Source organism: Crotalus tigris, unplaced genomic scaffold, assembly GCF_016545835.1.
Source record: "Crotalus tigris isolate CLP2741 ecotype Arizona unplaced genomic scaffold, ASM1654583v1 scf7180000024286.1529876, whole genome shotgun sequence".
NCBI lineage: Eukaryota > Metazoa > Chordata > Lepidosauria > Squamata > Viperidae > Crotalus > Crotalus tigris.
The window spans coordinates 299257-313827 of NW_024100459.1; the positions used below are offsets into that span (position 1 = coordinate 299257).

General features: G+C 34.7%; 1 protein-coding gene across 3 annotated transcripts in view; it reads right to left on the reverse strand.

Moving 5' to 3' along the window:
• MAPKBP1 (mitogen-activated protein kinase binding protein 1) overlaps nucleotides 1-14571 on the reverse strand; it is a 132890-nt gene that overhangs the window by 21726 nt on the left and 96593 nt on the right. For all 3 annotated transcript variants that reach the window (XM_039323881.1, XM_039323882.1, XM_039323883.1), the window contains 5 exons: nucleotides 14297-14372; nucleotides 12774-12885; nucleotides 11989-12052; nucleotides 11135-11260; nucleotides 2389-2537 (listed from right to left, as the gene is read on the reverse strand). In XM_039323881.1, coding sequence (XP_039179815.1) covers nucleotides 2389-2537; nucleotides 11135-11260; nucleotides 11989-12052; nucleotides 12774-12885; nucleotides 14297-14372 — 527 coding nt within the window. The remainder of the gene's footprint in view (nucleotides 1-2388; nucleotides 2538-11134; nucleotides 11261-11988; nucleotides 12053-12773; nucleotides 12886-14296; nucleotides 14373-14571) is intronic.

The window sequence follows — 14571 nt, forward strand, 5'->3', positions numbered from 1 at the left end:
AAATATAGCCTCCACAAAAAGAAAAAGAGACCTTGCTTTAATTATTAGTATCAAAATGGAGAAACCTCAGCTACAATTATACTATGCGCTCATACTGGAAAAGATTTATGAGGCCACTGCAGAAATATGTATCACAATTAAAAACTCTACTTTAGAACTAAGATTCAGAGATTCTACTACACATGCTCAAATGGATGTCCATGTTACATCTGACTATGGTATAAATCAAAACATACCAGAAGAGGAATTTACAGAGATAAAAGAAGAACTTATTTCACCTGACAACTCTCCCTTCTGCAACTTAGAGAAACAGAAGAAGCAAAGACTAAGATCTCAAACTACAAAGCAATGACGCTGCAAGGAGAAGAGAAAAAGATCTCTATTGCAGAGGAAAGGATTTATACTTTCTCAAAGGTACTGTAAGCAATAAAAGTGGACCCACTGGCTGAAAGGGAAGCATCTTTATGGAAACCTGTTTGGCATAGAAAAAAAGCCAGAATTAGATTCAAAAAGAAATTCAAAATTGTGTAATAGATTTAAAGGCAATGTTGGTTTTTATGGATTGTTTTAAGGATCACAATTCAGAGTTAGAAATAAGAAAAATGCAATTATATACATGTATGTTGGCTTTATGGATTGTAGCAAAGATAATTATATGTGTGTGTGTGTGTGTGTGTGTGTGTGTTTAATTAGATTAAGAATGTATTTTTTGGAATAATAATTGTTGGCTTTATGGATTGTAGCAAAGATAATTATGTGTGTGTGTGTGTTTAATTAGATTAAGAATGTATTTTTTGGAATAATAATTGACCGATGGAAATCATGTACTGGAATCGAAAAAATGTTGTTTTTTTTTTAGAGTGGGATTTTGAAGTGTTTAAATTAATTAGATGACTTTTTTGTATATTAGTATAGACTTGATAAGGTGGAAGTTGAAGTTTGTATAATGAATTGATAATTAAGGTTTAACATTGTTTTTTTTAACCAAATTGATTAAGAGTTTGAATGTATCTGGAAGAGATATTCGAAGTGACAATTTGTTGATGTAAAACTATACTTGATTATGGTAATTTTAAACTGACATATATGTTTAATTAGACTAAGAATGCATTTTTTGGAATAATAGATTGACTTTGATGGAAATCATGTATTGGAATTGAAAAATGTTGAGTTTTTTTCTCTCTTTTTTAGAGTGGGACTGAAATTTTTAAATTAATTAGTTGTTTTTCTTCTATATTAGTATAGATTTGATAAGGTATGATAACTAATTGGATGGAGGTTGAAGTGTGTGTAATGAATTGATAATTAAGGTTTAACATTTTTTTTAACTAAGTTGATTAAGAGTTTGAATGTATCTGGAAGAGATATTCGAAGTGACAGTTTGTTGATGTAAAACTATACTTGATTATGATAATTTTAAACTGACATATATGTTTAATTAGACTAAGAATGCATTTTTTGGAATAATAGATTGACTTTGATGGAAATCATGTATTGGAATTGAAAAATGTTGAGTTTTTTTCTCTCTTTTTTAGAGTGGGACTGAAATTTTTAAATTAATTAGTTGTTTTTCTTCTATATTAGTATAGATTTGATAAGGTATGATAACTAATTGGATGGAGGTTGAAGTGTGTGTAATGAAGATAATTAAGGTTTAACATTTTTTTTTAACTAAGTTGATTAAGAGTTTGAATGTATCTGGAAGAATTATTCGAAGTGACAGTTTGTTGATGTAAAACTATATCTGATTATGGTAATTGTAAACACAAAGTTGTAAAACAGGTTTAGTAGTAATAGAAATTTAATTTAGAAATGGAATATATTAAATGTATTATGTTATTTGAAGGAGACAGAGAGATTACAGTGAATGTACTAAGTTGAGCTGTTTATCTATGCTTGTATTTTGGAATGTTTGTTTACCCAAACACAACGGTGTGTTTTAAGTACTTTTGGTTAAAATTAAAAAACCAATAAAATATATTAAAAAGAAGAAGAAGAAGGAAACACTCACACTGGGAAACACTCACACTTTTACCTGCTTCAGGTATGAATTGAAGATGAGATGAGGGCAACATCAGAAAAAAAAGGCTGTCAGGTTGTTTGTATTATGTTTGATGAAAATGAAGAAAGGCCCAGTACCTACATGATCTCATTCTAAATTTATTTTTTCTCTCATACTTAACTCTGCTGGCTGCCAGCAGTTCGATTCTGACTGGTTCTAGTTGACTCAGCCTTCCATCCTTCCGAGATCGGTAAAAGGAAGATTGTTGGGGTCAATATGCTGACTCTGTAAACTGCTTAAAGAGGGCTATAAAGCACTGTGAAGCAGTATATAAGTCAAAGTGCTACTCCTATTGCTATTTCCCCCATCTTTATATTCCCTTATACCTGAACAACTTTCAAGATTGACATTGGTTGTCATTTGGAAAGACTGTAGCCCATGTAACTCATCCTCATCATTTCCTTCGTCTTCACCATCCTTATCACTGTCTGACGAAAGCACTGGTGCAGATGAGAGGACAGAGACTGATTCATGCCTAGAGAGGTTACATGAAAATGAGCTTAATTATACAATAAGTGCAAACATTCTTAATTAAAAAGAGTTTTGCATACAGCTCCATTTATATGTTACAAATAAAGATCAAATCTGAGATTTCTGGAAAATTTTGAATTAAAAAATAAGCATGATGAAGGTAAAGATTTGTTCTCCAAGCTTGTGGGTTGGTTTCCGAACGTTTTGTTATCAGGCCAGGTAACACCTTCAGCAGAGTTTTCCCCTAAACTCCACTGAAGATATTACCTAGCCTGGTAACAAAATAGTCAGAAACCAACCTACAAGCTCAGAGAACGAACCTTCACCCTCATTCTACACCTGAGCTACAGGTATTCGCCACTATTGCAAATGAACACGATTCGAGTTAACATATTTCTCTTAAAAATCCATGGTTTACACAAGTATTTGAGCTACATTATTTGATATGAGAAAGAGCCATGAAATAAATTCTCCGATTTTTCGAACAAGCAAATGTCATACATCTTTGAAACTGCCAAACTGACCGAGAATGAAAAACAAAAATCCATGGGACATTTTGATCTTCAAAAAAAAAAAATATTCCAGCCCACATTTCTGTTGAGGTGCTTGTAAAAAATTCTGAAAATAAGAATTATAAGTACAATTAAACTTCTCTCACTCAAAAATTAATGCTACTGCAAAATTCTTAAACAGCATTAAATTATGCCCTTTGGTCATGTATTTTTATAATTTTCATTTTAGCACTACTATGAAAATAAAATCTACAGACAAAATGTACTACCCTTCTTGGAAAAGAAAAATCAGTCATATTGAGGAAGACGACAATGTAAACCCATCTACGAATCTCAATGTTACATTTTTAGCCGTGAAATAAGTAAAAAGAATGTTGAAGATAAAAGTTTAATTACAGTACAGTTGATAAACAGGAATTACTGGCACATCATCTGAGCATATTCAAAATGGATACATACATGATTACATTTCTTTTCTAGCCAAAGAAAGCAATTAAGCCTATTGGTTCCAAATAATGCCACTTTTAAATTCATCCATTCATTTCATGACCAAGCACAAGAAAGCCTAGAGCTCTACCATCAACTTGTATTTGTCACCACGTAAATCTCAAGGAATGAAAATAATTTGATCTACCAGATTTTCCTACATTTTACAAGTTAACAAATTACTTGCAGGAGAAAGTAAGTGAGGAGAAGAATAGCAGGTTACAGTATAGCAGGTAGTAATTCCCTTCCTTAATTGTCATTCAAAATGTGATCCAGCAGCAACTATCTAACCTATTTTTCTATCAGCTACATTTAGACATTAAAAATAAATCTGGTCTGGAAAGTAGGGGTTGCAAGAGAAAACAAGCAGGTATGCTAATCACTGAATACCTGTATATCTCCCACTTGATTGATACACACACTCCCCTCACATTTTAATCTCACTCTTGACTATAGGTAGCAAACAAATGCTGAAATATCATACAATTTTATCCTGAAGCCCTTAGTTGAATATTTAAAGCAAGCAGGTGAAAAATAAGTGACTGGGTCCAGTCATATCTGTTTATCTTTAAAACTATAATGGGCAAATACTTAAATTCAGAGCAAAGACAAGACTAGCATGAATCATTAGCTTCAGGAGGATACTGCCAACATCAAGCTGGCAAGATCAATCAAAATCTACTGGCGGTAGTAAGGGATAAAGCAGCACTATACAGTATATCTAGCATAAAGCCTATAGGAAACAACATTCATTTAGAATTAATTAATTTTATTGTTTATTTATTTATTACATTTATTCATTTAAAAGCTACAGAATTGTTTCTTCTCTAGGAAGAAATAGAATTAAGGACAATAGCTCCTAAACTATGCTCACAGAAATTTCCTCTTCAATTCAAGTACTAAAAGTTACAGAGGTTTGTCCTCTATTACATCTCAATATTCCAATTTCCAGTCTGGGATTTGTTTTCAGTATCAAACTGAGCTCATAATTCTTTTATTAAAAATAAGAATACAATCTATTCCAGCGAATAGAATAGAATAGAATAGAATAGAATAGAATAGAATAGAGCTGGAAGGAACCTTGGAGGTCTTCTAGTCCAGCCCCCTGCTCAAGCAGGCGATCCAATACCATTTCAAACAAGTGACTGTCCAGTCTCTTCTTAAAAACTCCAGTGATGAAGCACCTACAACTTCTGAAGGCAAGATGTTCCACTGATTAATTGTCCTCGCTGTTAGGAAGTTTCTCCTTAATTCCAGGTTGCTTCTCTCCTTGATAGGTTTCCAACCCTCAAGCTTTTCCTTAACAGCATGATGTGAAATAAAAGCATATCAAGAGCTGAGGTGGCACAGTGGTTAGAATGCAGTACTGCAGGCTAACTCTGTCCATAGCCAGGAGTTCAGTCCTGACCGATTCAGCCTTCCATCTTTCCAAGGCCAGTAAAATGAGGATCCAGATTGTTGGGACAATATGCTAACACTGTAAACCTTTCAGAGTGCTGTAAAGCACTATGGAGCGATATATAAGTCTAAGTGCTATTGCTATTGCTAAAAGCAGCTACAGATACAATATTATTGAACAGCTGGCAGTCAAAACCCTTTGCCAATCACCCAGCAAAGATCTATATCTTACTCTACCTCTTATAGGGTCTAGATGTCGGTAAGCACTAAGGCTTAGAAGCAACCAAATACCTGCAGTAAAAGCATGTAGGATTAAAAATATGATGGCTCTCAGCTCTCCTAGATAAACCAGGACAAGATGCACTACTATTTTATTGTAAGGCTACATTACCAGAATCTTACAATTCTGAAAGTACAAATGTCCCACTGCAACTTTCTTAGTTTTTTCTCTGACTTTGAAGCCAATAGAGGGCCCTGCCACTCTGGTTACTAGGCAGAATGCCTTCCTCCCATTCCCCAAACTCATCACACATTCCATTATAGTGGACCACATTTGGAGGTCCCCATATCAGCTCTGGATTAACAATGCAGATAGATTCCTGCAAAATCTACACACTACTAAAATTCTCTTTGTGGTTATTTGTTTGTCTGTTTGTACCCTCAAGCTATCCCAAAATGCATTATACTGCAACAATTTTTGAATCAAGATACCTAGCATCTGCTAACTTAAAGAATGTGTAAAAAATCCAGGACCCATTATTCATATGAATTGAAATGTCTGCAATGTTCAGACTATTCCAATGACACCTGCCAGCTTTCCACAAGTGAAGTCAATGGGGAAGCCAGCAGGAATCTGCTTCCACTGCTTTTTTGCTTATCCAAGGTCATCAATCTGATTTACCTATTAGCTAGCATGAAGATGGGTTAGCTAATGGTAGAATGGCTCACCTGAAAACCTCAGTTTGGCCACTGGCAATTTCAGAACTGTGGCTTAAAAACTCCACCTTGAAACAAATGTAAGCTGTTCTCTCAGAAGCATAGCAAAAGAGAGACAACCACAGGTTCTTCATTTAGATGTCCTCACCTACCCATAATTTGCCTCAGTCTGCTACTGGAGGCATTTATTTACAATATATCTGCACATGCTGTGATACTTCACCACCCCCAACTGGCCCAGGAGAGTTACAGGTGATGAGAATGAGGGGAAAGGAAGGAAGGAAGCAAGGAAGGAAGGAAGGAAGGAAGGAAGGAAGGAAGGAAGGAAGGAAGGAAGGAAGGAAGGAAGGAAGGAAGGAAGCAAGCAAGCAAGGAAGGAAGCAAGGAAGGAAGCAAGGAAGGAAGCAAGGAAGGAAGCAAGGAAGGAAGTAAGTCCCTTTTTTAAAAGGAGCACATTTAAGATATTAACATAGAAATGCTTAAAGAAATTACATCCTTGGATAAGAAAGTGAGGTGTGGTGAAAGTGAGCAAAATATGGAAAACCAAAATATATCTGCCTTTGTATCTATGCTATTTAAAAGTGTGGGAAAGAACACTAATTGGAAAATGGACATAATAAAAAAAAATCCTGAAAAGGACCTTGTAGTTAAGACTTATTTTACTCACATACAATTCCCATTTTTAGTTATATAAAATAAGTAATAGTAATAGTAGTAAAATTGGAAGGGACCTTGGAGGTCATCTAATCCAACCCCCTGCTCAGGCAGGAAACCCTACACCATTTCAGACAAATGGCTGTCCAGTCTCTTCTTAAAAACTTCCAGTGTTGGAGCAATTCACCACTTCTGGAGGCAGGTTGTTCCATTGGTTAATTGTTCTAACTGTCAGGAAGTTTCTCCTTAGTTCTAGGTTGCTTCTCTCCTTGATCAGTTTCCACCCGTTGCTTCTTGTCCTGCCTTCAGGTGCTTTGGAAAATAGCTTGATTCCCTCTTCTTTATGGCAGCCCCTGAGATATTGGGATACTGCTATCATGTCCCCCCTCATCCTTCTCTTCGTTAAACTAGACATACCCAATTCCAGCAACCATTCCTTATAATTTTCACTAGATTACTCCTGTGGCTACCAATGTCTTATGGACAGAAATACAATTTAAGAATTCAAATGTACCTTTATTGCTCTGAGACTCTGTGTTTCTGATATTTTATTGCATTTTATTTTGTTGATGCATTGCTTAAGTTTAAAAATATAAAGGAGTAGAAGGAAATAAATAGTAAGCATTGCCATAATTGTAAATGTCACTGTGATTGTAGCTGCCAGTCAACCCCTCAGGCCACACTATCAGTCCATAGCCCCAAAAGGGAGAGATGTCCTTCAGCCAGACACAGTGGGATGAACACAGTCCCTTCCTTTTCAGGAGGCAGGAAAGGATGGCTCTTTTTAAAACAAGGAGAGGGGTACCAGTAATGTCTCTTGACTTAGAAAGGGAAAAGCACAGCATGCATCATCGTTCCTTTTAATATTTGATTAAAATTTGGAAAACTCCTCAAAAGACAAATTCTTTAAACACTAAGACCAATAAAGTATTTTGCTGCCGCTGATATTTTTCTTGGTAATGATTATATTTTAATTGTTGGTTTTATCCATAAAATTTGAGCATACATACATACATACATACATATATATATATAGTATATTTTTTTCTTTGTTAAATTATTTTTTTTTTAAAAAAGACATGACATTCCGGTTCTTTAACAGCTATGAGAACATGATCTGATTTCTACGACAGATGAAAGTATCCTGGTATAGGATTAACAAAATCAATGACATAATTTAATTTGTTAAATGTCATGTTTTGTCTTTTTTTTTTTTTGCTTTTATAATTCCATTTTGAACTGCAACACTTTTAAAAGCTCTAGAATCTTTCTAGAGAATACAACCTACACAAAAGTAACTCAGTCTCTCTCTCCTCATACCTCCTATGAAGAACAGTGCAAGAATTCAGAAAAGAATCCATCATAAAGCATTTAAAGAACAGAAAAAAAATTCTTATAAAAATAGAAGAAAGGGTCCTTGCAATGTTTAATGACCATCAGCTAAGCATTTTGCCACAACAACCTGGAAGAGTAATTATCAGCTCAATCCTTTAAACCGTATTTTGGAAATTTGGGAATGTGATATTAAGTCATACATCCCTGACCTGTCCCCATACTGCTTAATTTCTCAAGTTCCTATTTATTCTAACAAAGAAATACAAAAAGCTCCTTGCAAGTCAGGAGGATTTGTGGCATAGTTTTTCCACTTACTGAAATGGGAAGAGGCAAGAATGCAAATCCTGCCTCTTTCCTGCAGCTTTTGATGACACATTGCCCTGACAGTCATGGAATTGCAAGAAAGGAGAGAACTGAAGAACAAAACAATGGCCATACTCCATTTTTCCCCTAGTGGAAATATTCTGAATGGATTTTTTTTTTCCCCAGGAGTCTCTCCTGTGGCCAATTAAAACTAGAGATCCATTAACATATTGGATCCATAAGCTATAATAAGTGCCACTTTTTCAAATTTTATTAGTTTATCAAAATATAAAATGCAAAAATATATAAAAAAGGAAATAATGGAAATATGGGGAATGGAAAGAAAAAAGTGTAGGGTAAAGAGACAAAGAAAGAAAAGCATTGACTTCTGACTCTTTTTGGCATAGTAGAATAAGGTAATATAATTAGTGCAACTTTAAAAAAAATGCTTTATACTCCAAGCACAATCACAAATCAATAATTTGGGACAAATGCAATCATTATTTCTATAGCAGTCATCAAAATAAAGTATGATCTAAGAATGAGAAGCCACATGTGATAAGAGGAACAACAGCACAAAATTCACATCATGGTTTGAACACACAAACCCATGACATATCAGTGGCCTTATTTTATTTTTTATTTTATTTTTATCATAACAGCCTTGTTTCTACAACATTCTAGAAAGCTCATGCCTGGTTCATCCTGTGACACTCTCCAAATACTGTATATATTTACTAAAGTCTGGATTATCCAACGACATTCATCATCATCTCTATTGTTTAGCAAGTTTAAGCAATGAAAGTAGAAAGAAACTCAATCATATCTACCAGGCTGCAACCTTAATTTAAATACTTGTTTTCAAAATCAAATTCACCCGCATAATATCACACAAAATTCTCAGGGTTTCAGCCCCACATAGCGATGCTCTAATAATGGCTTACGTTCGTTCAGCAAGTGGCCTTCTCTGATCTCTTCTTAAACAGCAAAACCAGAATCAACCTAGAAACAGAAGCTGGCCAAACAGAATGGATCCAGCTTAATCAAAGAGGTCAAACCTGTTTTCCAACCAGCTGTTGGGCTGATATGCCTTCGATGCAACTTTCCAACCAATAGCATGTGACTAATAAGCCCTGCCATACTGACAAGAAACCAGGAGTGTCTGATACAAGTCAGGCCTTAAAAAAAGCAGAGCAATGCAGCTGCTGGGATGGTGAAGAGCTTGCTATAAAAAGAACACTGCTCCACAGCTCCAGAATTTTTGGCTTGAACAGGCTTCTCCCAATAAGAACATAGAGGAAAAGGTATTACAGCGTTTTTAATTTCAGCAATGACTCAGGATTAGAAATTGTCAAGCTTATCTCAAATCTATGTCGGACCTCTTTTGAACATACCCAACCTGCTTCCTTCTCATTCTCCTCAACTGGTTACCCACTCCCCATTACACCTTGGAAACTTTCCTTTTAGATTATAAGAATCTTAACAGCCCATACATAGTTGGCAATATTTTTTAAAAAAAGCTAAATACTTTTCACAAAGTAGCTTAAAGAAAACTCCTTTGATTAGGAAGCATGTAATTATTTACTCAATTTTTATAGTCACCCATCTCATATTAGTGACTGGGTGACTCATGGAGAATCAAAAATTTAAATAGAGTTGAAGTATAATAAATAGACATAATGGGATTCAAGGACAACAATATACATCAGCAAATACCACCTCAATCTTGAGGGGCCAATTATCCCTGTTTCTCACATCCATGTAAATTAATATTGACGCAAAAAAACCACACCTGTCACTTACTTTTCTATTTTATTTTTCCTGACATTCCCTAAGTCTGTTTGCAACGGGAATTTTTTTCATTTCAAAATAAACCCCAGTAACTGCTAACATGCATATCATTTGTTTTTCTGTACCTAGAACAGATATTTGGATAATACTATATACATGAACTATCTACAGCAGAATTCAAGGTAAAGTCTTATTAAGAAAGTTTAAAGAAAATGAGAACAAGCAAGTGGCTAGGTGAGAGAATGAGAACATCCAACTTAGTTTCCCTATAATGTAGTTCTAAATATGAAAAATCAACCCTCTCTCTCTCTCTCTCTCTCTCTCTCTCTCTCTCTCTCTCTCTTCTTTACTTTTCTTTTCTTTTCTTTCATTCTATTTGCTTGACAGGGCCATTTAATTCATCGTGTTCAGAAATGTGATTTGAATAAGATTCAGCTGAATCTCCTACTGAAGTGACGTTAAAACACAAACAGATCTAAAATGGACAATTTGGCTAGCTAGTGTGCATAAACAAGTTCTTCCTAACTGATTCACAACTCTGAATCAAATCGGGTTTTTCAATCAAGTGTTTTAATGGAAAGTTACTCAATTCGTGTTTCTTGAACTAACATATAGAACAAAATGTAATTTTGCACATTTTTAAATTTAGTAAGTTCTCCAGAAAAAAGGTTTACAAATGTGTACAGAAAAAAGGTACATACAACATGTACAAAGAAAGCAAAATATCTAAACAGTGCACAAAGACTTGTAAAAAAATATGACTGAAAAAGCAACTATGTAATTCTGACTCTAATACTAAATCTGTATCCAAATAATGCATATTTTAATCTATACCCAAATAATTTTTTATTTGAATAATGCATATTTTAATCCATATCCAAACAATGCATATTTTAATCTATATCCAGATAAATGCATATTCAGTTTTGTAAATATTTTAAAAGAATAATTCACTGACCTGATCTAAAATAGCATTAAACAAAACTGAACCTGGAAGAATAAGAAACTGAAACCTGAATAGGCAGATTTGTCTCCATATCTATTCTTGCATTAAAATTGCCATCAAAAATGTCAATATGTTGTAATAATAAATATAGCACAGTTCAGATAAGAAGACATCTGTCCACAAACAGTCTGGTCAGAAAACTTTTTATGAACTAAAAGGGATAGCAACACTACCTCATACCTGGCAAGACCAGCTGTTTTGCCTGGTTGAGTTTTTTCTGCTTGTTTTCCCCTTTGCTTCATATCAGCCAGCCGCTGACGCATATTGATGGTCATCTCAGAACTCAGACGCCAAATGAAAATACAGCTGAAAGCAGAAGCGGAAAAAAATACTCATTTTAATCCAGTCATAATAGCCTGCTGTCTATAGACCTGAGTTTCCCTACTTTATTCTCCTATTCCACATCCATTCTCCAATGGACAGTATTTATCTGGCCCCTATTACTTCCTATTTTTATGCTGGTACTTCAAAAGCTATAAGCTGCTCGTTTTAAGTTTCATTCTCCTTTTCAATATACTTTATGTTAGATCAGGCAAGAAGTCAAACTTTCATTAAAAAGATACATCATTTGGGAAGTATGGCAGTGGTGCATAAATTTTTGATGGGAGCTTTGGGGGACTCTTTGACAAGTGGAAAAGAAGTAGATTAACATACTCATTTTTACTGTCCCTCCCTACATAAAGCCAGCAATTGCACTACAGCAAATCAGTATTTGGGTTCCAGATTTCAATAGCATAATCTTAGAAGGCCTTGAAAGCCATAAAAATGACTCAGGTGAGGAGCATATAGGACCTGTTAGTTGTCCAGCTCCAGAAAAGAGCATTTCACATCCTCTTTTCAGACCTAAGGAATCCCCATTTTAATTTGAAACTTACTGACCAGGAGTGTAAAAAAGGAAAACGAAGCAGGTGGAACAGTTACCCAAGAACTCTCCTTTAAAAATTATTTGCAAATCCATCCCCATTGTTTAAAAAGGGAAACGCTAACTTTCATTTTAAAGATGAAATTTAAATAAAAAATATTCTTTCACTTACCTGTCACCAGAGACTGAAATCAAGTGCTTACAGTCATTACTGAACATCATCCCAGTTACGATCTCTGTAAAAATCAGAAGAGCAAGCAGTTAAACAGTTTTTAAAATTTCCTGGTGCAAAACAACATTCGTTTGGTAGCTTGGGGATCCTTGGTGTTTCTTCTCGTGATCTTTACACATAGTTCAAACTCAGAGTTTAAGTCTGAAGGATTACTAAGAGGGCATCTAGGGAAGGGGACAAAGGTACTGCCATCTGGCTGCTTCCTGCAGGACTAAACTGAACAGAGCCAACTGTCCTGCAGAAGGAAAAGCAGGCACATTCAACAATAGGTACCTGCAAAAAAACTGTCTGGCTTGCTCTAAGGATACAGTTTGTAATATATTTATTATACATTATTACCATTAAGAGCTGTTTTGAGGTCCTAGCCAAAAAGCAGAGGATAAATCTATTCTTAAAATATTATGTTGGCCTAATTTAAAAACAAAATCTTTTTATAAGTAAACACAGCTATCATCTCATCTACATATCTCATTAAGTCAAAACTGTTTCTTCATTTAATATCTGGATTTTATCTTCCAAAATGAGAAACCCACAATCATTTCCAGTTTCAGGTGGGGGGGGATCTTTGATGCAATCAAATAATACTTCTACACCAGAAGGATTCAGTTTCATGACTGCACAATGTCCAACAGGAGTGTAACCTGGAGCCGGTTGCTACACTTGCCCCTCCAAACTTCCTTCCCGCCAAAACTTTAACTTTCTTTGAAAACATATTTTTGCATTACCTGAGTGCCCGTACATCGTGGCTACACATTCGCCTGAATAGAAATCAAAGATAGAAAGGTTCTTATCAGAACAACTAGTTGCAATGTACAGACCAGAAGGATCCATTTGTACCTGAACAAGTAAGAGAGAAAGGGTTAAAAATCATAAGGGTGGTTATCTGTGGTACAATTTCTAAGCTTTAGAAAATTGTATATGAGTAGTTTTGGTAAGTACTAAGGACTAATGCTTTATACTTAATTATTCTTCCATATTTCATGCCAGCTACACCCATCCTGGGAAAATATAATTAGCTCAAAACATCTGGGAATACCAGGTTGAGAAAGGCTGTTTTATGTTGCAATCTGCATTTGAAATCACATCAGTTTTTCCCACTGTGATTATGCAAAACCCAGAGTGGATTCAAGCCAGAAAATCTAGCCAGCTTGGATCTATGTGTTTATCTTTATTATAGTTGAAATCAATGCGATGTCTGTATTTGCAACATCAAATGCCTGCATAAGTCATGATGCAGATTTCTGACAAATTTTGGCTTCTTCAACTTATATATGTAACTAATACATTAGGAGAAAATATGACTCCTATGAATAAAAGCATAATCAAACACATCTGCTATTTGTTATCAAGTTATATAAAAAATCAGATCACAAACATAGCAAAATTTGTAGTTTCATGAATACATTTAATATCTGATATGTTCTTCAAGTTTATTTTTATATTACTTATATTACTGCTATTTGTGCTGATTATAAAATGAAAGAATCATCCAAGGTTGCCAAGCACTGATTTAGGCATAAACTGCTTATTCCCTGATCTTTTATGGAAATACTTTAGGAACACACTGCTGCTAGAAAAGTTTTTTTTCTTCCTGGAAAAAATTCTGGGGATCCTCAAACTAGAAAACAGCTTCAAGTGCTGAAAAAAAGCTATCATAAAACTATCATGTACAGTATGCAAGAATCTCCCAAAGCCCTTGGAGGGAAGCGTTCCAGGATTTGCAAGGCTCCATATACAATGAGAAGAATGCCTATGCATTAAATATTGCTTATTCAGCACAATCAGATTTTTATGTATGTGGGTCAGTTGAGAACAACAACATGGAAATTAGACACAGCTGCTGCTTTTTTTTAAAAAAAGGCATAGATTAAAGAACTTCTAAGCCATTATTCATATACTCTTCCATTGTTAGTGCAGGATTCAAAATGGGAAATTTATGAAGCTTAGCTAATTTCTGGGAGACTGGACATGGATGTTGCTCTTTTTTGTCTTCATGAGTTTTTTCTTTAATTTGCAGCTGGAATGTTTCACCAATCTATGAACCATGTTGTAGCTTACACAAATCCATCAGTAAATGCTATACTACAGGTGTTAAATATTCCATATCAGATAGAATTTACTTAAAATATTATTATCTAATTAGAATATCAAGCTGGGAAAGCATAACAGACATAACAAGGAAATGGGGTACAGAGAGTAAGATGGAATACAATACAATTTGTTATGTGAGAGTTAACAAAGGCCTTACTTTAATTAGAGTGCCATCTTCACTTTGAGATCCCTTGTATAATTTCTTTTGCTTCCCACTGCTGATGTTGAAAATCCTAAGAAGAAATTCAGACGTACAGTAAAAAGAAACTCCTCTACTCTTAAACCAAATCAAAGCTATTTATTTGTTTTTTACAGTAACCAGCAAAATGTCTCTGGAAAATTATCAAAATGAGTATCGTTCATATACCTGAATGCAGAATATGTAAATTCCATATGTTGCTCATACCTAACAGAAATACCTTTTTCTCCATG